The sequence below is a fragment of the Cynocephalus volans genome, chromosome 12, assembly GCF_027409185.1.
Source record: "Cynocephalus volans isolate mCynVol1 chromosome 12, mCynVol1.pri, whole genome shotgun sequence".
Lineage (NCBI taxonomy): Eukaryota > Metazoa > Chordata > Mammalia > Dermoptera > Cynocephalidae > Cynocephalus > Cynocephalus volans.
In genome coordinates this window covers 23,668,020-23,694,398 of record NC_084471.1, presented here as the reverse complement: position 1 = coordinate 23,694,398, position 26,379 = coordinate 23,668,020, and the positions used below count along the sequence as shown (strand labels likewise).

Genomic DNA, 26,379 nt, shown 5'->3' with positions numbered 1-26,379 from the left:
TTAATTCAAAGCTTCCAGATGGTGTTTTTGAAATTCCTTAATTAACTTCTTTTTTTCTTTCAAAGAGATGCTGGGGTTATAATCAATCTCAAGAGCCAACTGGTGAAGATATTGAATTGTCCTTCCCTTTCGTTTTTCAAACTCCTTGTACGTCAAGGGTTGGCAAAATATGAAGCCTTAAAAAAAAGTACAATTGAAAAAGCAAGTTAAAAAACAAAAACAAAACAAGAAAAAACTCCTAAAATGTACTTAATCCAAATTGGCCTTATGCTGGGCTTTTTTTTTTTTTTTCAAAATGTAGTACATAATGTTACCTATGTTCATAATTTCTTTGCTCCAGAGTAATAATACTGTTTGTTTAGAAAGTGCTCTATACCTCAGCAAAACACACATTATCTTATTTTACATACATTATTTCATTTGATGTCCAAAATAACTCCAGCAAATAGGAGAAGCAAGGACCTACTATCCCAGTTTCAGGAAGAATACACAAAGAACTTAAATGACATGCTTAACAAATCAGAAGCATGTGTAAAACATGAACAGAGAATTTCTGATTTCTACAGGAGTGCTCTTCCACTGTGAGCTGTCTTAGCATGTACAGTCAACTGAACTTCTCCCTATGCTAATCTACCGATGAAGACACCTTAGTCTCCACACACACCAAAGCAATTCTCAGTCAGAGTTAAGGTTTGAAACCCTGAAGCCCATTAACATCAGGTTTTCTTGCCTATCTTCACTATAATGGCCTTCCCTTAAACACACCTATGGTGATACCCTGGAATTATGCTGTCTCCAAAAACCTAAACTCCTATACCCAAATCTCTTTTCAGAATCTACATCCTTCAAATAATAATATAATAATAGCTTATAATGAGTGCTTAACACGGTGCCAAGCTTTTGTTACTTTTTCTCATTGAATCTTCAGTATCCTGAGGTATAGGGGTGTAGGTATTATTATTAGCCCCATACCTTACTGATAAAGAAATAAAGCTTGGACCACTTGGCTAGCAAGTGACTGGGCTAGGATCTGAACCCAGGGTTGTACACTCCCAGGGCTTGAGGTCTTCACCTCTGTACTATGCTGTCTTTAGCTGTGTCAACTTTCTTCAGTCTCAACATAAAACCTCGATGTGCCACTTTTCTTTGTTCATCAGCCTCCCTTCTAGTGAATCTTCTTTCCCACCCGGAGTCAGACACATATCTGAACACGTGAACCAGTCTCACCAACATGCGTCCTCAATTCTCTTGCACTCCTATCCTTTTGCAACACCTGACAAATCAAAATCCCCTCTCTTCATCAATGCTCTAATGTACTTTTCTACTACAATATTCAAGTAAATAAGTGCTGCAGAGAAAAATGGCACCACTAAAGTTTATAATTGCCTACTTTATTTGAGCTGTCAGAATTTTTGACTAGTTCATTTACTTTCCCTTTCTCAACTCCTTTTCCCATCCCCCTATCTATTTCAAATCATTCCTGTCTTCTCATGTCATCCATTCAATGCTCTCCCCACAGCCCCTCAGACAATATGATCTCCTCCTCTTACGTTGTCAAGAAAAATGAATTCATCACTTAGTGATCTCCCTCAACTTCCTACCCACCCTTGGACCAACACTTTTATTTATATCCACATACACTGTCACCCTTACTCCAATATCCCTTCTCCTGTTCTGGGAAAACCCTTGATCCTGTGACCTGGAACTCCTTTCCTCCTGCCTCCTCCTGGACCTGACTTCATCAGCCATCTTTTTTTCTTCAGTATCCCCTTCCTTCTGATGCTTTCCTCTCAGCAAATCAGCATGCTAAAATGTGGAATATACTAAAAAGCATATGTACTTCACAGGGCCTGGTTTTCCAAAGTCTTGCAGTTTCAAATATTGACCTTGTGGAGGACTGGAAATTTCCCTCAGTTGTTATTAAATACTAAATAACAACTACACTATGGAATAGATGATATTGTCTTTCCCTTTTTGTAGATGAGGAAACTGAGGCACAAAAGGGTTAAATGACTTGCCCAGACAATTTGGCCCTAGCGTCCACAGTGATATCTATTATGCTATTTCATCTCCTCTATGACAACCTTAGGAAATTTGTATCAAAAATATTTTACAGTTTTAAAAAATTCCAAATTAAGGAATCAGATCAACTGCCACAAAACATTGAGTGAAAAGAATCATGGAGTCTATTAAACTTGGGGGATCAGTCTTCTTTTCTGTAAAATTTAATCCTTCCCCTAGAAAAGAAGGGATCAGGGAAGAGAAAATGAAAAACAGGAAAAGAATTTGAGAGAGTCTGAAAAAGAGATGACAGAGTGCACAGGAGCAAAGAAACACACAGATGGGTATAATAATCCAAAGTGAAGTGAGAATCAGGGGCAGAAATGAAAGACAGGACTTGTCCTGCAGATATTAAAAAATAATCCTAATGTAACCACCATTTATAACATTTATCTTTGGTGACTTTCCAACCCACTTGGCCACAACAGTCACTTAATGATAAAGGAGGAACAAGTCTGAATCAATACCTGATATGGCATCTGGATCTTCTCCATGTAGAAGGTTCTTAAGTTTCTTAGTAACCAGATCTAGCAAAGTAACCAGTATCTACATAAAAACAGGTATTTTCAAATATTCAATATCAATTTTTTTCCAGCCAGGAATTCAACAGAGAAAAAAAAAATCTCAACATTTTTGACCAATGCGTAGGGGAAGAGAACTGCAGATGGGGAGAAGGTAGGTGGTAGAAGGCCTCCGAATTATAAAGGGTATACATTTTTGAAATTTTTTTAGCATTCTTAAAATCTTATTTCTGCTTTCATGTATGTACTATATTTGAAACTAGGTTAACATATCACTAGTGAAATGTTCTCCTATAACAATAAAAATTATTTGTATTTTCATAACACACTCATCTAAATAATATTACAATGTAATTACACGGTCCTTATGTAAATAGTAGCTCTAAAATATATTAAAACATTTTTCTCTTAAAATAGATAAATACTCCTTTTCCAATTTTGGTTACACCAAAGGTAATCTCAGACTACAACATATATCTGGAGAAATAATCTCTCTACTAATATTGTTACAGAGGGCATTCCTTCACCCTGCCAGTCCTGAAGCTCATGCCCACACAGCTCCTTCTTCCTGGCTCCCAAGCTACCTTTTCATTAGCTTCTACTTGTCCTGCCACTTTTCAGCCATGAAGCTGTCCCCATTAATTCATTGTCACTCAATAAAAATATAGTGAGTGACTGCCATACGCCAGGTACTATTCCAGGTGATGAATGAGCAGGTCAAATTCCTGAACTCATGGAAGTTACATTCTCATAGGAGAAAAAGACAATTTAAAAAAATCAGCAAATACATAATACACATTATTTCAGGTAGTGATAAGTGCCATTAAGAAAACACAAAGCAGGGTAAGAGGCTAGAGTGAAAAAGGTGGGTAACTATTTTAGATAGTTAGGGAAGGCTTCTGTCCTCTGAGAGGCTAACATTTTGAACAGAGATTTGAACAGCTATGAAGGAATGAGCCATAGGAAGATTTAAGAGAAGAATATTCCAGACAGACAGTAGAGAGCATAGATAAAGCCCCGTAACAGAACAAGCTGGGCATGTTTGAGAGTTCCTATCATAAATACCCCCATCTCAGCCTCCCTGAAATACCTCACCCTCTAATCTCTAGAAACCAGTCTTTGCTGCCCTTCTCCTGGCTTCCTGAATCCCACACCCCCACTTCCTCTAGCCCATGTCAAGTCACTTTTCTCTCGTTGTGGTCTGCTACAAAATTTGAACCAATATGTTTATGACACTGATAGTTCAGACATGAGGGGTAGACAGAAAAATGAAAAAATCCTTTCTAGCTTCTGCATCATATGTAGGAAAGAAGCAAATTTATTTACCCAGAGGAGGAGGCAGGGTGAGAAAGAAGAAAGTGCAGAGAAGCTGAGTGGTAAGGAAGAGGGTGGCAAATAGAATGTTCCTTCTAAATTCCTAGTTGGAATCTGGGACTCATTTTGCAGGTAAGCTATATATGAGAATTTTGGTTTTGTGACTATAAAATTAAACATTTATGTAACCTGGGCCCTAACCTCCATTTATTGTAGTTTTTGATGAAAAACTATGTGTAGTACCTAACACCTGACTTACAAATGAGATTTTAAAACATGTTTCATTTAAAATTCATACATGGGACTGCTTCGATTACATATACATACTACCACCCTTTTCTCTTTAATAATGGAAAAGAAACAGAACCACAAAATTTGAACCAATATGTTTCTTTATGACATAGGACAAAATTTTTAAGCAAAAAAATTGAAGAAACAATTCTTTATAGAGGCTTTGGAAAAATAACACCACTAACAGTATTTATACTACTGTCTGGTACTAAAATACAATAGTGAGGCTAAAAAACAACCTTTTTAATAAAATGTTTCAAAATATATGAAGAATATGACTGTGTTTCACTAACTCTACTGCTACTCTTCTATTTTATTTTTATTTTCTTGGTGGCTGGCTGGTATGGGAATCCAAACCCTTGGCCTTAGTGTTACAACACTGCACTCTAGCCAATGGAGCCTACTCCTCTGTTTTAAATCACCATTACCTCTTGCCTGGGTTATTACAGCAGCCTCCTAAAAGGTCTTTGTGTTTCTACCCTTGTCCCTCTTTAAATCGGTTCTCAACACAAAAGTCAGAATTATCTTTATAAACGTCAGTCAAATCATATCACTGCTCTGCTCAGACTCTCCAATCATTCCCCATTTTATTCCAAGGAGAAGCAATCCGCAATGGCCTATGAGGGCCTTCCTGTGATTTGTGTACCCACTCCCACCTTTCTGATATCATCTCATACTACCTTCCCCTCTGTTCACCACTTCCTTGCTGTTCCTCAGCACTCGGGCATGTATCTCCTCTGCTCTGGGAACCATTCTCTCCGCCCCAAACTACTACCCACCCCCACAGCCACCTGGTTGACTCTCTCTCCCCTTCCAGTCTTTGCTCAGATCTCACTTTCTCAGTGAGCCCAATCTTGGCCACCCTATTTAATGCTGTAAGCTCCTGCCCACCCTTGACCTAGTACCCATAAATCCCTTTAACTAGTCTTTCTCTTTTTTCCACTGAATTTATAACTTCCTATCAAACTATATGACTTTACGATTTATTGTGTGTATCTTTGTACTGTCTGTCTTCCCCTACTTGGATATGAGCTCCTCAAGTGCCTGGATCTTTGTATTTTGTTTGCTGATGTATTCCCAGCATGTAAAACAGTGCCTGACACATAGTAATGCACAAGAAATGGGTTGAATAGATCAACCAATATGCTTGCAAATACTGAAATTGGTTTAAGTCTGCTTTCTTCTCTTTAGTGGGTGTAGGAAGATGGCGTTACTTCAAACTTTGCACATTATAGGTATTCCGTAGATTATTCACTAAGTAAATGATTTGTCTTTTTGCTTCACACAAGTAACTTAGTAAAAAATGTATCCAGACAAAATGCCAGAGATACCTTGAAGAGCTGTGTGATACTCCAGTAGAAACCAGACCAGTTGTTCTGCCCATACTTTTAATAATGATTTGTTTTGCAAAACTGCTTTTCCAAGAGTTTTCAGGAGGACTGTTTTGTTATTATACCGTAAACAGAAAGATTAACATTAGCTTCAATGTTTTTTTATTAATTTAATTTAATTTTATTATTATTATTATATTTTCTTAATTTTATTTTGTCGATATACAATGTGGTTGATTATTGTGGCCCATTACCAAAACCCGCCTCCCTCCTCCCTCTCCCCCCTCCCACCCAACAATGTCCTTTCGGTTTTTGTGTGTGTGCGTGTTAATTTATTTATTTATTTTTAGCTCCCACCAATAAGTGAGAACATGTGGTATTTCTCTTTCTGTGCCTGACTTGTTTCACTTATTATAATTCTCTCAAGGTCCATCCATGTTGTTGCAAATGGCAGTATTTCATTCGTTTTTATAGCTGAGTAGTATTCCATTGTGTAGATATACCACATTTTCCGTATCCACTCATCTGATGATGGGCATTTGGGCTGGTTCCAACTCTTGGCTATTGTAAAGAGTGCTGCGATGAACATTGGGGAACAGGTATATCTTCGACTTGATGATTTCCATTCCTCTGGGTATATTCCCAGCAGTGGGATAGCTAGGTCATATGGTAGATCTATCTGCAATTGTTTGAGGAACCTCCATACCATTTTCCATAGAGGCTGCACCATTTTGCAGTCCCACCAACAATGTATGAGAGTTCCTTTTTCTCCGCAACCTCGCCAGCATTTATCATTCAGGGTCTTTTGAATTTTAGCCATCCTCACTGGGGTGAGATGGTATCTCAGTGTAGTTTTGATTTGCATTTCCCAGATGCTGAGTGATGTTGAGCATTTTTTCATATGTCTGTTGGCCATTTGTATATCTTCCTTAGAGAAATGCCTGCTTAGCTCTTTTGCCCATTTTTTAATTGGGTTGCTTGTTTTTTTCTTGTAAAGTTGAGTTCCTTGTATATTCTGGATATGAATCATTTGTCAGATGTAATATTTTGCAAATATTTTCTCCCACTCTGTTGGTTGTCTTTTAACTCTGTTAATTGTTTCTTTTGCTGTGCAGAAGCTCTTTAGTTTGATATAATCCCATTTGTTTATTTTTCCTTTGGTTGCCCATGCTTTTGGGGTCGTATTCATGAAGTCTGTGTTCAGTCCTAGTTCCTGAAGTGTCTCTCCTATGTTTTCTTTAAGAAGTTTTATTGTTTCAGGGTGTATATTTAATTCTTTAATCCATTTTGAGTTGACTTTAGTGTATGGTGAAAGGTATGGGTCTAGTTTCATTCTCCTGCATATTGATATCCAGTTCTCCCAGCACCATTTGCTAAAGAGGCAGTCTCTTCCCCAGTGTATAGGCTTGGTGCCTTTGTCAAAGATCAGATGGCTGTAGGTGTGTGGGTTGATTTCTGGATTCTCTATTCTATTTCATTGATCCGTGTGTCTGTTTATATGCCAGTACCATACTGTTTTGGTTATTATACCTTTGTAGTATAGTTTAAAGTCAGGTGGCATTATGCCACCAGCTTTATTTTTTTTGCTCAGCGTTGCTTTGGCTATGCATGGTCTTTTGTTATTCCATATAAATGTCTGGATAGTTCTTTCCATTTCTGAGAAAAATGTCTTTGGAATTTTGATGGGCATTGCATTGAATTTGTATATCACTTTGGGTAGTATGGACATTTTCACTATGTTGATTCTTCCAATCCAAGAGCATGGGATATCTTTCCATCTTCTTGTATCCTCTCTAATTTCTCTCAGCAGTGGTTTGTAGTTCTCATTATAGAGATTTTTCACCTCCTTGGTTAACTCAATTCCTAAGTATTTAATTTTTTTTGGTGGCTACTGTAAATGGGCAGGCTTTCTTGATTTCTCTTTCTGCATGTTCACTATTGGAGAATAGAAATGCTACTGATTTTTGTGTGTTGATTTTGTATCCTGCTACTGTCCTGAAATCATTTATCACCTCCAAGAGTTTTTTTGTAGAGGCTTTAGGCTGTTCGATATATAGGATCATGTCATCTGCAAACAGGGACAGTTGTCACTGTCCCTGTTTGCAGCTTCAATGTTTTTTAAAGGAACAAATAGCAAAAGACTATAAAACTACTACTGCAAATTTTCTCATTTGTTTTTGCAACTTGTAGGCATTAGGTTCTGATATGATAGCCACAAATGTAACTAGTCTTTTGTAATTCTTCTTTGATGTTGGGCAACAGTAATCTTAGATACAGCTGTATTGCTTCAGTGTTTCTGTTCTTATTTTCTGTTATATGGGTTACAAAGAAGACAAAGCATGGGACCAAAAATGGAAAGTAAAGTACTTAGTAGTCAATTAAAATGCTACAACGCACATTTGGTGTGAAGGTCCTTTTCTACACTCAAAACTTTTTATTATGAAATATTTCAAAAACAGGAAATTATGCATATATAAAATTCTAAATAATATGCTGTGTAATTACATCCAGAATTATCAAACAGTATTTTGTTTTTAATAAGGAATTACAGGGCCACCTATGTAGCTAAAAGAGTGGCATAATACCATGTCACTCAATTTCTATTTTGCTAAAAGGTCACCAAATCAACACATCAGAAATTAGTATCTCTAGGCACCTCCGTTCTCTTGGACTATATCAATATGTTTCTTAGAATGTCCCTGTGATATATTGTACCTTAGATTTACATTCTACACTACATTATTACAGCCGATAGTACAATTTACATGGCAGACAATAGAGTAGTAAAGCGAAAAAAGACTCCATGAAGTACCTTAACACCATAGAATAAAAACATTGAAATGAAATACTTATGAAATACTTATAAAATACATAAAATTTTCTATTCAACTTGTATATTTAAGTGTTTTATTATGCAAAAAATTAAAGTTTTAACATTCCCCATTACCTAAAAGTTCAATAATTCCTGAATGAATATCAAAATATTCATCAGTTAGTAGGCAATCTCTCTCTGGATTATAGTATTTACTACGACATCAAAGAGTATATTCTTCTGAATATTTAGTCTTGTCTCTTCATTTCTGTTTTGCACCAACTGCTGACTAACTGTAAGTATCAGGGAAATATTCCAAGCATTCAATTGCTGCATTAAGCCAGTTATCAATCCTGGAGGGGAAAATGCAAAACAAAATATATCAATGCTTAACTTTTCCATTTAACTAAAGCACTGTTTGATAAAACATGATAAAATCTAGCTTAGCTTTAACCAAATCTAAAGAGGAAACTAGTTTTTTTTTTTTTTAAAAAGATGACCGGTAAGGGGATCTTAACCCTTGACTTGGTGTTGTCAGCACCACGCTCACCCAGTGAGCAACCGGCCATCCCTATATGGGATCCGAACCCGTGGCCTTGGTGTTATCAGCACCACGGGCCGGCCCAAGGAGGAAACTAGTTTTTGAGAGAATCATTTCAATATATTGTGCTAGATAAATAAATGAGTGAGAGGAAAAGCTCTTTTTCTTATCAAATATCTGCATCCCCATGTTTATTACAGCACTATTCACAATAGCCAAGATATGGAACCAACCGAGGTGTCTATAAGTTGTACAATTAATACAATGTCAATTAAATTTTTTTAAAAAAGAGAAAAAAAATACTACCATACCTTTATATATCTTTATTTTTAAGAAGTTACAATTTTGGAGGGCCACTGTTTTATTATTTATTTCTAATTTTGTTAGATTTTGTTCAGAGGAGTTTATCTGACTGTTACATTCCATTAGTGGTTCCCTTTCCTTTTCTTGCTCCAGTAATGAGATGTGTATGGTTCTCTTATCACTTGAAAATAAGATACCAAATATTTCTCTAGCCCAGATGCACTGTTTACCCCACTACACATTGTTTTCCCTTTCTTATCTTCCCACCCCAATAAGAATAGACATTTAGGATACTGTCCCTCCCTGCTCCTTCCAGTGACACCTTCAGAAGTCTTTTTATTCCCTCTTCTCCACATCTGCTGCCATCCCAACCCGTACATTTTGCTGAGATAGGTTAGTATTTATTATAAATTATCCTAATAATATATCCCTTCCTTTTGACTTTTTAACTTTTATTTTATACATTCCCACACAGTTTTACCATATCTACGTTACATGTGTGCATGTGTATACAGGCACATGTGCATGTAAAGTGGGAGAGAAGGAAAAACATTAACTGAGAGAGCAAAGATCAAAATTCATTGCCTGTCAGTATCTCTTCTCCTCTTCATCTTTCCCCCTCTTGGAGTTCTAGTTATTTCTTTGTAGTCTGATTAAAGTCTTTCCTGAAATATTTTCTTTGGATGGGTTCTTGAGTGAGAGATGAATTCTTCATAATCCTCAAATATCTTGCCACCCTGTCTTACTTCTTGCCTTCCTTTTCTTTCTTTTTTTTTTGCCCTCACAGATGAATGGAATATCTTGCCTAATGTGAGTGATTCATTATCTTTTAGATCCTAGTATTGCAGATGAAAAGACTAACAACAGTTGATCGTTTTTCTCTCACAGATAACCTGCCCTTTCTGCCTGGAAGCATAGAAAGGCAGACTGGCTGCTGTCAGCTCCCTGCACAAGTACCTGAAGAAATCCTGTTTCTTTTCTGGTGTCCTATACTATCCCTGACTCAAAGGCAGGGAGGACTCAGCCCTTTGTTTGGGTCTTTCTTGGCCTATTGTGAATGAGGGAAACCTGCCATGTGCAAACAGGACCACACTTGACTATCTAAGTGGGTCCACAGGTCTCTAACCTCTTCCCAGGATCTGAAGCTTTCTGGTCCCCAGCCTTGGAGTCTGATGTTCTTTTCTTGTTTGGCCCACATGGAAGAAAGCAATACACCAGTTTTCTCTGCTACAAAAAGAACCCCAGTTCCCAAGGTTTCAAACCTATAGTTGCCAGCAGCTACTTTACTCAAGAGTGACAAATATTTTGGAATTTTGATTGAAAGGGAAGGGAGCCTCATTCAGGTTATAGCGTTCTCTGAATTTCTTATCCACAAATAAGGCTGATTTTATGATAGGACTTATCTTATTGGACTGTAATTTTTCTTTCATGTATGTCTCCCATACTAGACTGTGGATTCTTCTAGGGCAGGGATAAATAAACTGGTAGAAACTGTGATGGCTGTATTATTTTATGGTAATAAAATGGAAATGATAGAACTTTTGATGGTTCATGGAGAGGACAATTGACATATACATGAGTTCCTATGAATGGAACCACTTTGATTTCCAATGATCTTCTGATAGGTCATAACTAATGACTTTCTTTGTTAGAGAAATTAGAATTCACAGTAATTAATTTGTAAAACAGAGATGGTGTCAGCTTATAATGCAGGTATGTTCTCACATCTTAAAATACCAAGGACAGATACGTGAAAGAATTTTTTAGTTATAAATTGACAATAAAAATAGTCACTTACTCGGGCAGATGTAAGCTTGGAATAACCTCTCTGTCTAGGCGAGTGTTAGAGATAACAAGATCTTATCTTGCTCTTTATTTAACTGAAGATTTTGTGTTTTAACTGGAAGCTCCAACTTTTTCCCAGGAATAGAAGGTGAATTAATTGAAGAATATGTAACAATTTCTGTTGTTTCCAAATATCCTCCACAGCTTAGAAAAAAATAATGCAACTATCAAGACTGATAAACAACATACACACATTCAACCAATATTATAAAATTCTTCCGTTTCTTTTTTTTTTTTTTTAAAGATGACCAGTAAGGGGATCTCAACCCTTGGCTTGGTGTTATCAGCACCACGCTCAGCCAGTGGTGCTGACAACACCAGCCAGCCATCCCTATATAGGATCTGAACCCGTGGCCTTGGTGTTATCAGCACCGCACTCTCCCGAGTGAGCCACGGGCCGGCCCTTCCATTTCTAAATAATACAAAAGAAAAACCACTTTAATAATAATATAATGGGTTGATTTAATGCTAGGATAATTTAAATCTGTTATATTACATTTTTTCTTTTCAAGATTGACCTTTAAATAGACGTCAGGGCTACAAGCCATATTGATTTTATTTTCTGGCTATGTTGATTATAAAGCAACATTATCAAGCTTTTAAGGCCAACATTATGTTAATTCCAAATATAAAAAGTTACTAGTCATGCTTGTAAATTATTTTACACATCTGGGAAAATATGAGATTACTAATTATCTTTCTATTCAAAGCAACACAGACAATTGTAGTTTATTGTTTTTAAATTAAAATATAGTATTAGGTTAATCTTAACTTGGTTTTCAGGTTATTCCTGTTGTTAAGTGTTTAATACCCTAACTGTCAGATCATAATTAATGTTTTGTTTTTCCTTTTAATTAAATGAAATTACAAAACAACAGCTATAGTAAATTACTTGCAGAGCTCCCAGGCCAGTGGTCTATGGACAAAATTTGGCCCACAGCCATGATTTGTTTGGTTATAAAATACTTTGAAAAAAATTAACTTGTATAAAAATGGGAGATTTCATGTAAAATCCTGGGTTTAAAGCTTCTACTTATGAAACAAAAAACGAAAAGCAAAACCACAAACTCTCATAATACTAAATTACTGCCTGACCAAAATCAGCTATATACTATATACAAAATCAGCTAAATACTAAATTAATGCCTGACCAAAATCAGCTATACAAATTAGGGCCATCCCCTTTGGATTGGCATGTCATTTCCAATTCATCACAAATCCCACCTCTCCCCACTATATCCCAAACACTGAAACTGAGTGTCAGCTGCCATTTTCATGGTATTGTCCTGCTGTTTTTGCTACAGTAAAAATCTATTTCTCAGTACTTGTATCTCTGTGTTAAGTGGGGGAAAAAATAGCCTGAGAGGGGCATACATTTCAAGAGAAAGGTCAGTATACATATACTTTTTCCTACATGTCTGATAATTAAATACTTTCTGGCTCTCTGATATTCCTGGCTCCTAAAGGTATCTGAGTTTGCTATCTCAAACTTATTGGCCAAAAATAAATCAAATTAACATCTTTACTAAAGACTTAAGATCATAAATATCCTCTGATCAATCACTCCACATTTTCTCAATACCCATTTTTTGCTTAGGGCACTGAACCAGGTGTTAGAAGGAGATATAGAAAAAAGAGTGGGCCTTAAGCAGTCATACCCTAAGTAAGAAAGCAAGAACAGCCACATATGAAAGAGTGAAGGAAAATTTTATCAAGTCACCAAATGTTATAAATAGATATATTATCAATAAGTCTGAAAGTAGAAAAAAGACTCATCTTCAAGGGTATCAAAACAGAACATTCATTCATTCATTCAACAACTATTTATTGAGACCTATTTTGTGCTAGGTACTGTTCCAGGTGCCAGGGATATAGAGGTAATAAGACAGGTGAACATGAAACAAGGACAGGATGACGTGAAAAATGAAATTATGGGAATTTATAAGTGCTTTTATTTATTTATTTATTATTATTTTGTCCTTTTTTGTGACCGGTAAGGGGATCGCAACCCTTGGCCTGGTGTCGTCTGCACCGCGCTCAGCCAGTGAGCGCACCAGGCCACTCCTATATAGGATCTGAACCCGCGGCGGGAAGCGCTGCACTCTCCCGAGTGAGCCACGGGGTCGGCCCATGCTTTTAGATATTAATAGGAAGGTTGGAGGATGAATCTGAAAATACCTCTTAGTAGATAAAACAAAAACAAAAAGATGGACAATAAGAGAGAAAAATATATAAAAATTAGAAGACTAGTTAAGAAGACCCAATAACTGAATAAAAGATCAGAATTAGAACAGAGAAGGTAGAATTAGGGGAAAATGGGGGATATCATCAATTGAATAATCCAAGACAATTTCTAGATTGAAACAGCCCAGTGGATGAAAACAGATTTACCTTAAAACACATTACTTCAGAACTTCAGAAAGCTTAGGACAAAGAGAAGATCCTGTAAATTTCAGGGGTGGAGGTGGGCAACAGATCATATACAAAGGATCATTTTTTTTTTTTTAAAGATGACCGGTAAGGGGATCTTAACCCTTGACTTGGTGTTGTCAGCACCACGCTCACCCAGTGAGCTAACCGGCCATCCCTACATGGGATCCGAACCTGTGGCCTTGATGTTATTAGCACCACACTCTCCCGAGTGAGCCACGGGCCGGCCCCAAAGGATCATTAATCAGAATGGCTTTAGACTTCTCAACACCAACACAAGAAGCTAGAAGACAATGGGGAAATGCCTTAAAAATTCTGTGGGAAATTATTTCCAATCTAGAATACAAACTGTCAATCAAATAAGAGGTGTGAATAAAAAAAATTCAAAAATACTAATGAAAAAAATTATCTCCCATGAGCCCTTACTCAGGAAACTGCTAGAAAAGTGTGCCACCAAAATGAGAAGTAAACAAGAAAAAGGAAGACACAGAAGACAGATAATAGGAGATCCAACATAAGAGAGAGGCAAAGGTAATCCCCACAATGAAGGCGAAGGGAAACTCCAGGATGACAGCTGTGCACCAGTGCAGAGAGCACAGTCCAGATTGAAACGCATCAGAAATCCTGTGGAGAAGATTTCCCGAAGAAGATGAAATTGATTAAATACTTGATGTATCTGAATATCTCAACAGATGGTTTAGATAACTGTTGGAGTTTGGAGTTGAAAATGTTTATGAACATAAAAAATTAAGCAAAACAGAAAGCCAAAATGTATTTGCTGTAAGAAAAACAAAATGTGATAAAGGAAAAGAAACCATGGTTTTCTATACAGCTCACCTCTGAATAGCATTTATGCCCAAAATAATGTGAACACAGCTTATTGCTCTAAACAAAGTAAGTTTCTATTTACATTGGGAAGATGGGAGGATGGGGAAGTGTTTTTGAAACAGATGCAAAGAAGGAAAGGGTCTCAAATCTACATCCTCCTTTGTAGAAAATTAATAGATGTGCCTCAAACTGAAAAATTACAAAGTAGTGATATAGGCATGCTATTTACAGATATGAGTTGTAAATGGCTGTCTCTAGGGAGGAGACGGGTGGGGAACTGCTTTTTTTTTTGTAATAAAACATGTAGAGCTATTTAAATGCTTTACATTAAGTGCATGATAAAAATTAAAATGTTTATAAAAGTACACAAGGGTGCTAGCTCTTCTTCCCTCCTGTGCTTTTTTTTTAAAAAAAATCATGGTCCTTCTGATTTTGTTTCCCTTATTTTATAGGCCTACTATGAAATTATAGATAATAAAGAGAAAATGCATAACAAATTGCTTAGCAGAGAGAAAGGCCCAATAAATGGAAATTATTCTTATCAGTACCTTTACTGATAATTTACAGCCATCTTTAGTTGGAAATTTCTAAAGGTACCCTGTGTTCTCAAGGGAAAATAATAGGAAAAGGTATTTTTTTATTTGTAATAGATAAAAACTGTACTGTTATTGGCTCCTCTTCTTCTGCTTGTCTTCTAAATATTAGTCTTCCTCTGAGTTCTCTTCTCACTCTACACCCTTTCTTTGGGCACCCAGTATTTCCCTCATCACACCTATCTTAACTACTGTTGATAAACTATCAAGTGGGCTGGCCGTGGCTCGCTTGGGAGAGTGTGGTGCTGATAACACCAAGGCCAAGGGTTCGGATCCCTGTGTAGGGATGGCCGGTTTGCTCACTTGGGAGAGTGTGGTGCTGACAACACCAAGTCAAGGGTTAAGATCCCCTTACCGGTCATCTTTTAAAAAAAACCCAAAAAACTATTTAAAAGTTTGCTCCTCTAGTGTGTAAATCATGCTTGTCTTGCTTCTGTCATGGTTTGACCAAATGCAGTAAAGGATGTGACCATTAATGAACTGTGTATGTATCCGTCCTAATTACCCTAACTAGGGGGCTCTTCTTTCCAAAATTAGTGGCACCATAAGGAGAAAAACACAAGTAGATGAAGTAAATAGTAAAGAGGAGTGGAGCCACAGCAATCCTAGTTTGTTCTGAAAAAGGGAAAGAGAAGGAAGTTTGGAAGAGGTTTATACAATGGACAAAGAATACACTCATAAGAAGATGGTCTGACTGGTAGTGCATGTGAATGTTTTCTCTTGTAAGAGAGACTATGGCACCTCCAGTTAATCGGGTCATGATCATTGTAAAAAGTAAACTGTTATTAGATATATGTTGCCTCACCTGTCTTGTCTGATGTAATTGCTGCTCTTACAGAGAAGAGAAGCAGAGAGTCAACACACCAAACACACTACTTTTATCACATCTAAACAATCAGTTCTTGGAAACGGTGAAAATATTAGTGGTTGCCAGCAGTTAGAGGGAAGGGAGGAATGAGTAGGTGAAATATAGATGATTCTTAGGGCAGTGAGTGAAACTACTCTGTGATACTATGATGGACACAGATCACCATACATTTGTACAAACTCATAGAATGTTTAACAAAAACAGTGATCCCTAATGAAAACTATGGGCTTTGTGTGATAATGAGGTGTCAGTGTGGGTTCATCAGTTGTAACAAATGTATTACCCTGGTACAGGATGCTGATGGGGGAGGTTGCGTATGAGTGGGGGCAATGGGTACACAGGAACTCTCTGTACTTTTTGTACTCTGCTCACTCAGTTTTGCTGTGAACCTGACACTGCTCTAAAAAATGTCTTTTAAATAAAGAAGATAGTTTACAAAGTTCCGAAAAAAATTATGGAAACCGAAATTTCTTTTGAAAGATGGAGAACAGGTTTGTTAACTGTAATCTTTGGAGGTAAAGCAGGATTCTCACTCATTGTATGAATAAGTTCCTCAGTTCTTTCCTCACTGATCTCTTGTGCTAGAGGATTTGAAATAATTTCATCTTCTGGTCTGTTAAAAAATAATATGTGAAACTTTTTCATATATACAGGACCAAAATTTCAAATATATATTTTAATTAATTTATTAAAATATATTTACACATTCCTATTTTGCAAAAATACTTAGGCAACTTTCAATAAAAGACACAAGTAATAAATTTAATAGAATACCCAAAGAGGATAAACTGAGATTCTAAATAAAGAGAAAGCATATACACTAATTCTAAGGTTAAAATAGTTGCTATGATGGAATAGAAAATTTTGCTCTGAGTTTCCAGAGAATCTTAGCTTTTATTACATTGGGTAAGTTATTTCTCAAAATTAGAAAGCATATCAATTCTCCAAAGGATATAAAGTTTTTCCTGATATAAATTCTGAAAAATTTATTTCATAATGTCTTCCACAAAAGTTGTAGAGCAAATGTAGAAGAGGATTAATTTTACACAGCTATTTCTTTAATTGACTTCTGAAAAAAACTAAAAGCATAACATTCAAGTTCAGCTTAATAAAGATAATTCTTCCAGGGTCTACGCAAAATATATTCCAGTATCTTGGTTATCACTAACCTTAAAGGTTCTTTTGCTCTTATTTCATCAATTAACCCATTCTCAGCATTATTTTTTCTTTTGCAACAAACGTAAGATAATTTATTGCCTAGAAACCTGTAGAGACTATTGTTGTAATCTTCAAATTCCAGCTCCTTTTCATTTTTGAATATCTTCATTCCTGCCAGTTCAAAGACTTTATGATCCATTAGAACTTGGAAAAGACAAACTCCTTTAAGACGAGAGATGTCATTGCTACTTAGGCACGTATTTTGCGTAAGATGACTAAATGCTAAATCTACAACATCAGAACTAGTAAAACAGTCTTTGTATGTTCATAAATGATGCTTCCTTTTTATTTCCACTTGGGTTTGAAGGGAGTGAATAATACCACCCCATAGCTGAGTAGCTTGAAAAGGACCAGAGCATCCTGAAAAAAAAAAAAAAAAAGTTTCTAACAAATTTAAATTATACACATATATGTAAGTTTTTCAGTTTTGAGAACCTGATGCTTTTTGATGGCATATTTGCAGTTAATGTCTTTAAATTTCATCTCCCGTCTTATGTGCACCATACACCATAACATATTTACGAAAGCTGCACCATATATGTCTGCCAATAAAAATAAAGTAAACCTAGGAACTTGCTTTACTGATGTAAAACATATTATTATGTGAACGTATATACCCTTAACATTACATGATTAACTACTAACTACATGTAATCTTGAAGGATATTATTTCAGGACACATTTAAAAGGAATGCAAATTCATTGAAGTCTTGATTATTACAGAGCTGTGGCTTTACCAGTCTCTTTGCTTTTTCTTTCTTCTTTTTGCCTTTTGATCAATGGCAAGCTTTTCATCAAAGAGGTCCGCTCAAGGAACTGACTAAAACTAATCAATTTGTCTGTTGTTCTTGCCCCAAAAATAAAAAAAAAAGTTCACTGAGAAACAATAAAAACCTGAAACAATGAAAATGTCCATTCACCTGAGGAATAAATAAATTATATAAATTATATAAATAATAATGATATAAATTATGGTATAGCCTTACTATAGAATAGTAGGCAGCCATTAGAAAGAAGTACAGCTGTTTATAGTATGGTGGGATCTGGTTAAGTAGGGGAGAAAACCCAAAACAAAAATAAAAAACCAATGAACCGAGTGAGCAGAACAATTTGTATTCTGTGATCCCACTTAGGTAAAAATGAATTCTTAGTCTACCCACAAATATTTATGTAAATAAATAGAAAGAAAGCTATTAATCTTTAGGAAGTAGTATTGTAACGGTGGTTGATGAAAGAGGATGTTCACTTTTTTATTCTATTTGCTTCTGAATTTTTAAAATGTGTATGAAGTTGGCCCTCTGTATTGGGGGGTTCCACATCTGTGAATTCAACCTAGAGCAGATAGAAAATATTCTAGGGGTCTGGCCTGTTAGCATAGTTGGTTAGAGTATGGTGTTATGACACCAAGGTCAAAGGCTCAGATGCGTGTACAGGCCAGCTGCCAGCAAAAAAAAAACAACAACACAGTAATAAAAAATAATACAAATAAAAACAATACAGTATAACGACTATTTACATAGCATTTACATTGTATTAGGTAGTATAAGCAACTTAGAGACACTTATGCCATTTTATATAAGGGATTTGAGCATCTGCAGATTTTGGTATCTATCTCTGGGAGGTCCCTGAACCAATCCCTCCATACAGGGAGAGGATTGTGTATAACTTTTTTCTTTTTATAATTAATTGGATACAGTAAAAACATTTTATTGAGATATAATTAACATACCATAAAATTTAGCCTTTTAAAGTGTACAATTCGGTGTACCTTTAATACATTCAAAGTTGTGTAACCATCTCTATGATCTACTGCCAGACTATTTCACCACTTGGAAAGAAACCCATAGTTAGCAGTCACTCCATTCCCCTATACCCCAGTAAAATTTTAATTTAAAAATTTTAAGAATGATAAAAGAATAAGTTAAAACGTCTAGAATGCTGTTTCCAGATATTCTTGGTAGAATCCAAGAATTTAAGCTCTTTTCTCCTTTAACTAGGAGTAACTAGAAACAGTATGCCCAATTTTACATAGCAGTCTGGTGTTCGTGAGAAAATGACAGAAAGAAAAATCCATCACCCTCAAATTCCTTTCTAACAAAAGTTGTCTGTTTTTTCATCCTAAAAATCTTAGCCCCAGATACTGTGGACAGAGTGGCGACAGAGGAGGGGGAGGCCGGAGGGAGGGTGATGGGCAAGGGAAGGTACCCCACGGCGCTGGGGGGAGCTAGAGGCTATCAGCAGTGGACACGAGGTATTTTCCGTGGACAATCTACCTCCGATATTCATTAAACAAGTAGGCCAGGTTAAAGAAATGGTCTTCTAGCTCAAGAAACTTGCTCTCTAGTACTTTAACCCTTTGTGCTCTAAGTGCAGCGCAGGGACCAGGAGCATTGGCGTCATCTGGCAATTTACTAGAAACGCGGAATATCAGACTCTACTCCCGAATCAGACTCTGCATTTTAACAAAGTCCCCAGCTGATTCGTGTACATATTAAATTTGCGAGGCACTGCTTTCCTAGACTCTCTAAGGGGCCCTTCACCAGAGTAACCCCTGAAAAGGCTGAACCCAGGTCCCCAGTCCAGGACCTGGGAGGACGGTGAACCGGGCAGGGGGCGGGGCCCCAGAACCCCGAGGAGCAGAGTCTAAACCACCCGCTTCTCTCAGCTGCCTCCCCACCTTCACTACGCATTTGGTAGGATCTATAGGGTTACCTGTCCTCCTCTTCTGGCAGAAGCAACCATTAAGGCTCACGAAACTCGGCCCGCTCAGCGCTGGGCCGGGAAGTTCGTCCCGGCTGCTCCGGCTACGGAACTGTGGAGTCAAAAGAACCGCCTTAAGCGAGCGCGCCGGCTCCTCCCCCGGCTCCGCAACTCCGCCCCCACCTGACTCTCGGGGGCGGAGTCAAGCCCGGGCCCCGCCCCTGTCGAATCAGCCGGAAGTGACGTCATGTCCTGGCCGGCAGGACTTTCAGTCTTCCCTCTGCCTTACTCTTGGTCCCCAGTCCCTCCCCTCCCCTCCCCCCTTCCTCCTCCCTCCGGCTCCAGCCTTTGCGGCCGCGGGGGTGGCGGAGGCTATGGAGTAAACCAACGGCGGCGGCCAGGCTCTGAGGCTGAGCAGGAACGGCCAGGTGGTGTTTAGGGGGGCGGAGGTATCGAACACCTGCACCGCCCCTCCCGAGAGGAGAGGGAAGAGGTGAGTGACCGGTCGCCTGCTCCGAGCGACTTCTCTCACCGGCAGTGCTCTCGCCTGGGCTACTGAGGCCATCCTGGGGGGAATAGGGAAGGAGTCGCGCCCGGAGTAGGCCTCCCAGGGCCGCCCAGGCTGGCGACTGTTGCCTGGTGACGGGCCTGCCGGCTTCGGGCCGGGCGGGCCAGGCGTTGGGGGCCCTCGCGAAGCGGGGGCAGACGAGCGGCGAGCTCCGGGCCGCGTGTCTCGGAGGCCCGAGTCCCCCGAAGAGGTCTCGAGAGGCGACGGGAGACCCGGGACCAGAGTCGTTTGCCGTAGGGAGAGCCCCCCGGGCAGGCTCGGGAGCTCGGGTTTCCGTGGTGGAGAGCTTGGTGACCTTTTGGGAAATTAGACACTACTTCAGGACTGAGAGAGCTCCCCTCAGTTCTGAGGTCCGGCCCCGGTAGCCTGTGTCACCACCCAGGACCCTAGCGCCAGGCGTCTTTCTCAGACCGTAGCTGTAGTTCTGGAATGGAAGGTTATTGTGTGTGAGGTGGGTGGGGCAGGTGTTTTGTTAAGATTAAAAGCCCCTTCGGTGGCTCCTACACTCGTGTTTTTCTAAGCGGGAGAGAAAGGAGGGAGGAAGGTTTAGACCGGTAAAGCTTGCAAAAACTTGGGATCCGACCAAACACGTACCTATGATCAGTAATTAAGGCGACCAATATTATCAAATCTGCTTTTCTAACAGCCTGGATGATTCCAGACTCAAGCGACTTAAAAACGCTATACCAGTAGTGAGTTGCCAACTAGTTTTTGTGTATTCAACTCAGGAATTATTTGTATAATGACACTTAAAAACCAAAACAAAACAAAACAAAAAAAAGCAGAATTGGATTCTGTGAGTGAGAAGTTTTCTAAGTAGCATGGGTCGGTTCTGGAAAATTAAGCGTTTGACGAAAATGCTCCAAACCAGCTTATCACTGTAAATAAAACCTGATCATGATCATGATCATGATCATGTTCTGGTGATCGCTTGAAAGTCGGGTGCTTGAAGATTCCTTTTGGACTTTGCATGCTTTTTGTTTGTTTGGTTGGTTTCCTGTCTTATTCTTTAGCATTAATATTAATTTTTTTAGAAGTGTAAAAATGACATCAGCTGAGTGTATAAATTACTTCTTGAGGCAACGGTAAACTATGGTCATAATATACACTTCTGGAGGATTTTGTAAAGGAAAGAAATCTAATGGAAGGCAAGGGCTTTCATTATGTTTAGATCTACTTTATACACATGTAGAAACCTATTCTTTTGTCTCTAAGATCCATAAACACCCAATAAAATAAGTATAGGCGCATCGTACTTCCATACAATGGAATATTTCTGTACAGAACCCTATAGTTGGTTCTCATACTCACATATTTGCAATTTATGAACACCCTCCAAGAAAAAAAATAGTTCCTTTACTGTGCTATTTCTGTGACTAGCATCATCATACACCTCTCTCTTTCTCTCTGAGTTGAAGTTTGACAGTTCTTTTTCTCATACCTCATAATCAATCTCTCATGAGGTCCTGTTTATTTTGCCTCTTGAATATTTCTTGAATCTGTTTACTCTCTAGTTCCATCTCTCATCTGTACCACTTTAGTAGCCTCCTGATTCCGTTCTGCCTGTATCTCTACTTTGGCTTCCTCTGTTGTTTTCCACACCACTGACTCTTTCAAGACGCAGATCTATTAACATTGTCTCGATTGTTTAAAGTCCTTCAGTGGTTTCTCACTGTTTTTTAGATAAAACTGAAATCCTTAACATGCCCTAAAAGCCCGCCATGGTTGGTCCTCTGATTGCCTTTCTAACCTCATCTCCATAGTGCTTTCTGGCATTCCCTTTCTCATCTAGTCACCCTGTCCTCCTTTCTGTTCTCCTGCTTCAAGTACATGGCTTTTGGTTATTGTACTACTTCTTCCTGGAAATGTTCTTCCTTTCCTTTTCATCCAGTTAATGCCTATTCATCATTCAGCTCACTTCAGGGAAGACTTTCCTGATTTAGGGTAGATCCCGCTGATAATAGGTTCTCATGACAGCATTGCAGAGTTGCCATATTTATTAATATTTAATAAATTAATGAGATGTCCCTCATTTCCTGATACTGTGTAAGTGCTTAATAAATGTTTATTAAATGAGTGAATTCATTGAATGCTTACCGTGTGTATCAGGAATTGTACTAAGCATTTTATCTGTGCATCATCATCTTTAATCACAACAATTACTTGAGGTATGGATGCCTTTTCTCCATTTTATAGGTTAGAAATAGTGTTAGAGGGGCTAGTTGGTGGTCACAGCTCTAGTAAGTATTAGAATTGGCATTTGAACTCAGGTTTCCTGGCCTCTGAAGATTGTATACTTATAATTCTCACACTTAGCTGTGCATCAGAATTGCCCGGGGAGCTTGATCAAGATACAAATGCACTAACAGTATCTTTTTAGATTCTGATTCCAAAGATTTGAGATAAAAGAGGCATTTATATGGTTTAACAAGTTATCCAGGGTATTTAGATGTTCACCAGATTTTGAAAACCGTTGTCTTAGACAACACTTGAGTGCTTTAGGAGTTTGTTTTCACACATTGTACTACACTGTATTTCAGATTTCATACTTTCCTTAAATCAAGGAAGAACTGTAAGACCTAAGGAAGTAAGCCTTAGTGGTCATTTAGTCCAATTTCCTACCCATTTATTCCTTTTCTCCCTCTCTAGCTAGAGGGGCCCATTAGTGAGAAACTGCCGCCCCACTACTGGTGCTGCTTTTTTTTTTTTTTTTTAATTACAATAATTTCAAGATTCTGATTAACTTCTTGTAGTAAAAACTATACTGCACTAATTACATGTACTGGAAGTGTTGTCAAAAGACTTGGATGTAATCTCAGATCTTACTTGTTGAAATTACTAATTTGATATTTAAACATACGTTGCCTTATAATCTCTCATGTTGCTTTTTAAATCTTATTGTACAATGCTCTTAAGTTTATAACCAGTGACGGAAGCTGAATGTTTTGCTTCTTGTTTCTCCCACCACACTTAGCATGATGCTCTTCACCTAGTAGGTACTGAATAATTTGTTGAAGAGATGTGTATTTCACTGTACATTGCTAAGTCTCTTCAGTTTTTTTATGTTTGTCTTTTAAATCAGGCTTGTCTTCTGTACATAATCTGTTCTTGCTCAACTCAATAATTAGATACTTTCTGTAGTTGTAAAGAGAATGATTGTACTCAGCTGGTATAATCTTTGTTGTTCTAAGATTAAACATAACTTCTGTATAAGCCAAAGAATGGTATAACCCATTTTTTGAAAACTTCTTTTTAAAAAACTTCTAGTAATCTCTGAGTGCTCCCACAAGAAGAAACACGTATTTCAAGAATGTATTTGAAAATCATCTTTTTTTTAGATATAAACAGATATGCACTGCATATAGGAATGTGGGGACAAAATTTTTTCCCCAAATTTTGTTAAGCATTTTACCAAAAATATTTAATATTGTGTAAGTGTAATTCTTATTCAGAATTACAAAGTTTCATTTTATGCATACTTAACTATAAATGATTATATAAGTGGTATTCTTTTATTTTCAGGCATTTACATAGAAAAAAATCTCAGACACTGTGCCTCTTTAAGGGATAAAACAAACCATTTTGATTTCATTTGTATTTATTATTGTTCTTTGTAGACAATGTGTATTATTTTATGCTTATTGAAAGTCTAGTCTCTGCTAGGTATAATGAGACCAAAAGTTATTAAATATAATTTTATTGTCAGGTGTAATTACAGTAACCTTTTATTTGCATTGTAGTATTTTCAACAAAAATGCAAGCTAGTTCTTCTTTTTAATATTCTGTTCTTGAGGAAGTAAGGGATTCTTTTGCAGCTGTGTTATTTGAAAATTCAGGAAATTCTTTTTAGCATAAATATAATTTTACCTGTTATATTCCTGCTATATCTAGAGTTCATGAGCAGGCAAAACTGAAAGAATTGCCAGTTCCTTTTAGCTACCTGCCATCAGGTGCTGTAGTACTCACCCACTTTCTACCAGGTGCACATAAAATCTGTTATTACAACAGATTCACATACTGCATTCTATTGAAAGCCAGGTGATGGCTGAGCAAGATGGTAGGGAAGATACAATCTTGGGATCATACTGAAGCTACCCCAAATCTTATTTTGACTGAGATTTAGGAGGGGAAGATGGTTGAATTTCAAGTGAATTCTACTAAATGGTATACAGGAAGAAATGGCTTACGTGAATAAACATTTCTGCCATTTATGACTTTGTCTTTTTGATGTATTATTTACTAATTAATCAAATGAAAATTTGAAAAGCTATCATTTTAAGAAAATATGTTTGGACTCTAGGTTTGTTAACATGTCAAATGGCTATTGCTAATAATTCGAAATCTCATTTAAGTTCAGGTCTTATTTTACAGGCTCTTTGAGATCATTCTGTCCTTGGCCTTCCGTTACTCTCATGATATTCTTCTTGGGTCTCCTTGAGTAACCTTTTTCAAGGCCACAGTCTTACTATACTGGCTCATCATGTCCAGATTTTTGCCTTCAATCTAGACATTTTTCTAGTTTTTGGCCTGCGTATCTAAAAACCTACTAAATATCTCTATATGAGTGTAATTTAGGCAGCTCAAATTCCACATGATCAAAATTGAGTTCTTTCCCTCTCAAAAAAAAAACAACAAAACAACAAACGGTTGTCTCCTACAACCTGTCCTGCCTTGATAAATGGCTTCACTCTCCACTTAGACTCTGAAAGTGGAGATAAGTATGGGGAGTGGGATTCCTAGTTTTGTCCTTTTCCGTATCTAATTGGTCACTAAGCTCTTAGTTCTAACTTGTATTTGTTTCTTAATTTTGTCTTTCTTTACCTTTCTCACTGCTATTTCCTCAATTCAATGACCTCTCTCCTTTTATTTATTTATTTTTCACAACTGGCCCATAAGGGGATCCAAACCCTTGTCCTTGGATTTATCAGCACCACACTCTAACCAAGTAAGCTAGCCAGCCAGCCCTCTCCCTTTTAAAATTTGTTTAAAATGTGGAATATAACACAGAAAAGTACATAACATAGTTTAATATGTAATTATAAAATAAACATCTGTGTAACTTGCACCTTTGAAACACCCCTTCTACCCACCATCTCTTCCCTATCTTCCTTGTCCATATTTCCAAGTGTCCTTTATTTTATTACTATTATTATTATTATTATTGCTTTTTATACATTCTAAATTATATATATCATCCCTAAACTACATATTGACATTCTCTTCACTCTTGACATATTTCCTACCTCCACCCCTAGTATATCTTTCACTCTGCTTGATGGAGTGATTGATGATCTTACTCATACCTGAAACCCTGCTGTGGCTTCTCAGGCTTGACTTCTTACTACTCAATGCCCTTGGTGATCTGGCTTTTCCAGTCTCCTTTGCCATACTTTCTTCTTTCCTTCCAGCTTTTATCTGAACTGCTTTGTTTTTACTTTGTGTTTTTACTCTTAAATTCTATTTTCTATTTTATTCCTACTCACTTTTAAAAACAATTCTAGGATTACTATTTTTGGGAAACCTTCTTCTGTTCCTCTTCCTTTTGCTCCTATAATGCTCCTATAGTGCATGTATATTCTGTAGCATTTTATCACTTTATAAGCTAATGCAACGGTTGTTTTTACTTGTCTCTTTCCGCTTTGATGGCAATATCCTTCACAGTGTATTTTTCCTTTACCTCCTCCCCAGTTTTTTAAAATTTTTTATTAGCATACTTATTCTTTATGCCCCTTATCCAATCCTCTCTCTCCCTCCCCCCTCTAATAACCATAGATTTGTTCTCTCCATCTGATAGATTAACTGTTCCTCTGTTGGTTTGTTGCCTAGATGATCTGCCAGTAATGAGAGAGGTGTGATCAAGTCCTCTGCTATTATTGTAAATCAATCAGATGCATCTTGTATTACTCTGGCGTGTGCTTTGTGGAGAGAGAGGCTCTCCTTTTTTTTGGTCTCCGCTGGTGCCTCTCCTTGTGTCAATGCAGTTGAGAGTCTGGTGTGCCATCTGCGTGGTGGCTGTGACTGCTGCTATAGAGACTAGCCGCTTTTGCGGCAACCATGGCAATTGTGGTGGCTATGGTGGGCTACCCACATGAAAATGGTGTTTCTGGTGTGCTCTTTACCTGGTTGCTGCTGGGTTCAACTTCCCCCGGCTCCAT

At 37.6% G+C, this 26,379-nt stretch overlaps 2 protein-coding genes across 3 annotated transcripts in view; one reads left to right on the top strand and one right to left on the bottom strand.

Annotated features, from left to right (window-relative positions):
- Positions 1-26,379, bottom strand: DEPDC4 (DEP domain containing 4). The gene is given in 19 exon segments (XM_063115639.1): positions 1-176; positions 2,529-2,607; positions 2,700-2,752; positions 5,519-5,643; positions 7,691-7,752; positions 7,754-7,827; positions 8,466-8,546; positions 8,549-8,631; positions 8,633-8,683; positions 10,973-11,037; positions 11,040-11,089; positions 11,092-11,163; positions 15,676-15,699; positions 16,076-16,082; positions 16,201-16,351; positions 16,908-17,316; positions 19,669-19,845; positions 19,946-20,519; positions 26,344-26,379. Coding segments are annotated over 19 exon segments (2,349 nt in total).
- Positions 19,961-26,379, top strand: part of SCYL2 (SCY1 like pseudokinase 2) — a 60,663-nt gene continuing 54,244 nt past the window's right edge. For both annotated transcript variants that reach the window (XM_063075749.1, XM_063075747.1), the window contains exon 1: positions 19,961-20,149. The gene's annotated coding sequence lies outside the window, so the exon portion shown is untranslated. The remainder of the gene's footprint in view (positions 20,150-26,379) is intronic.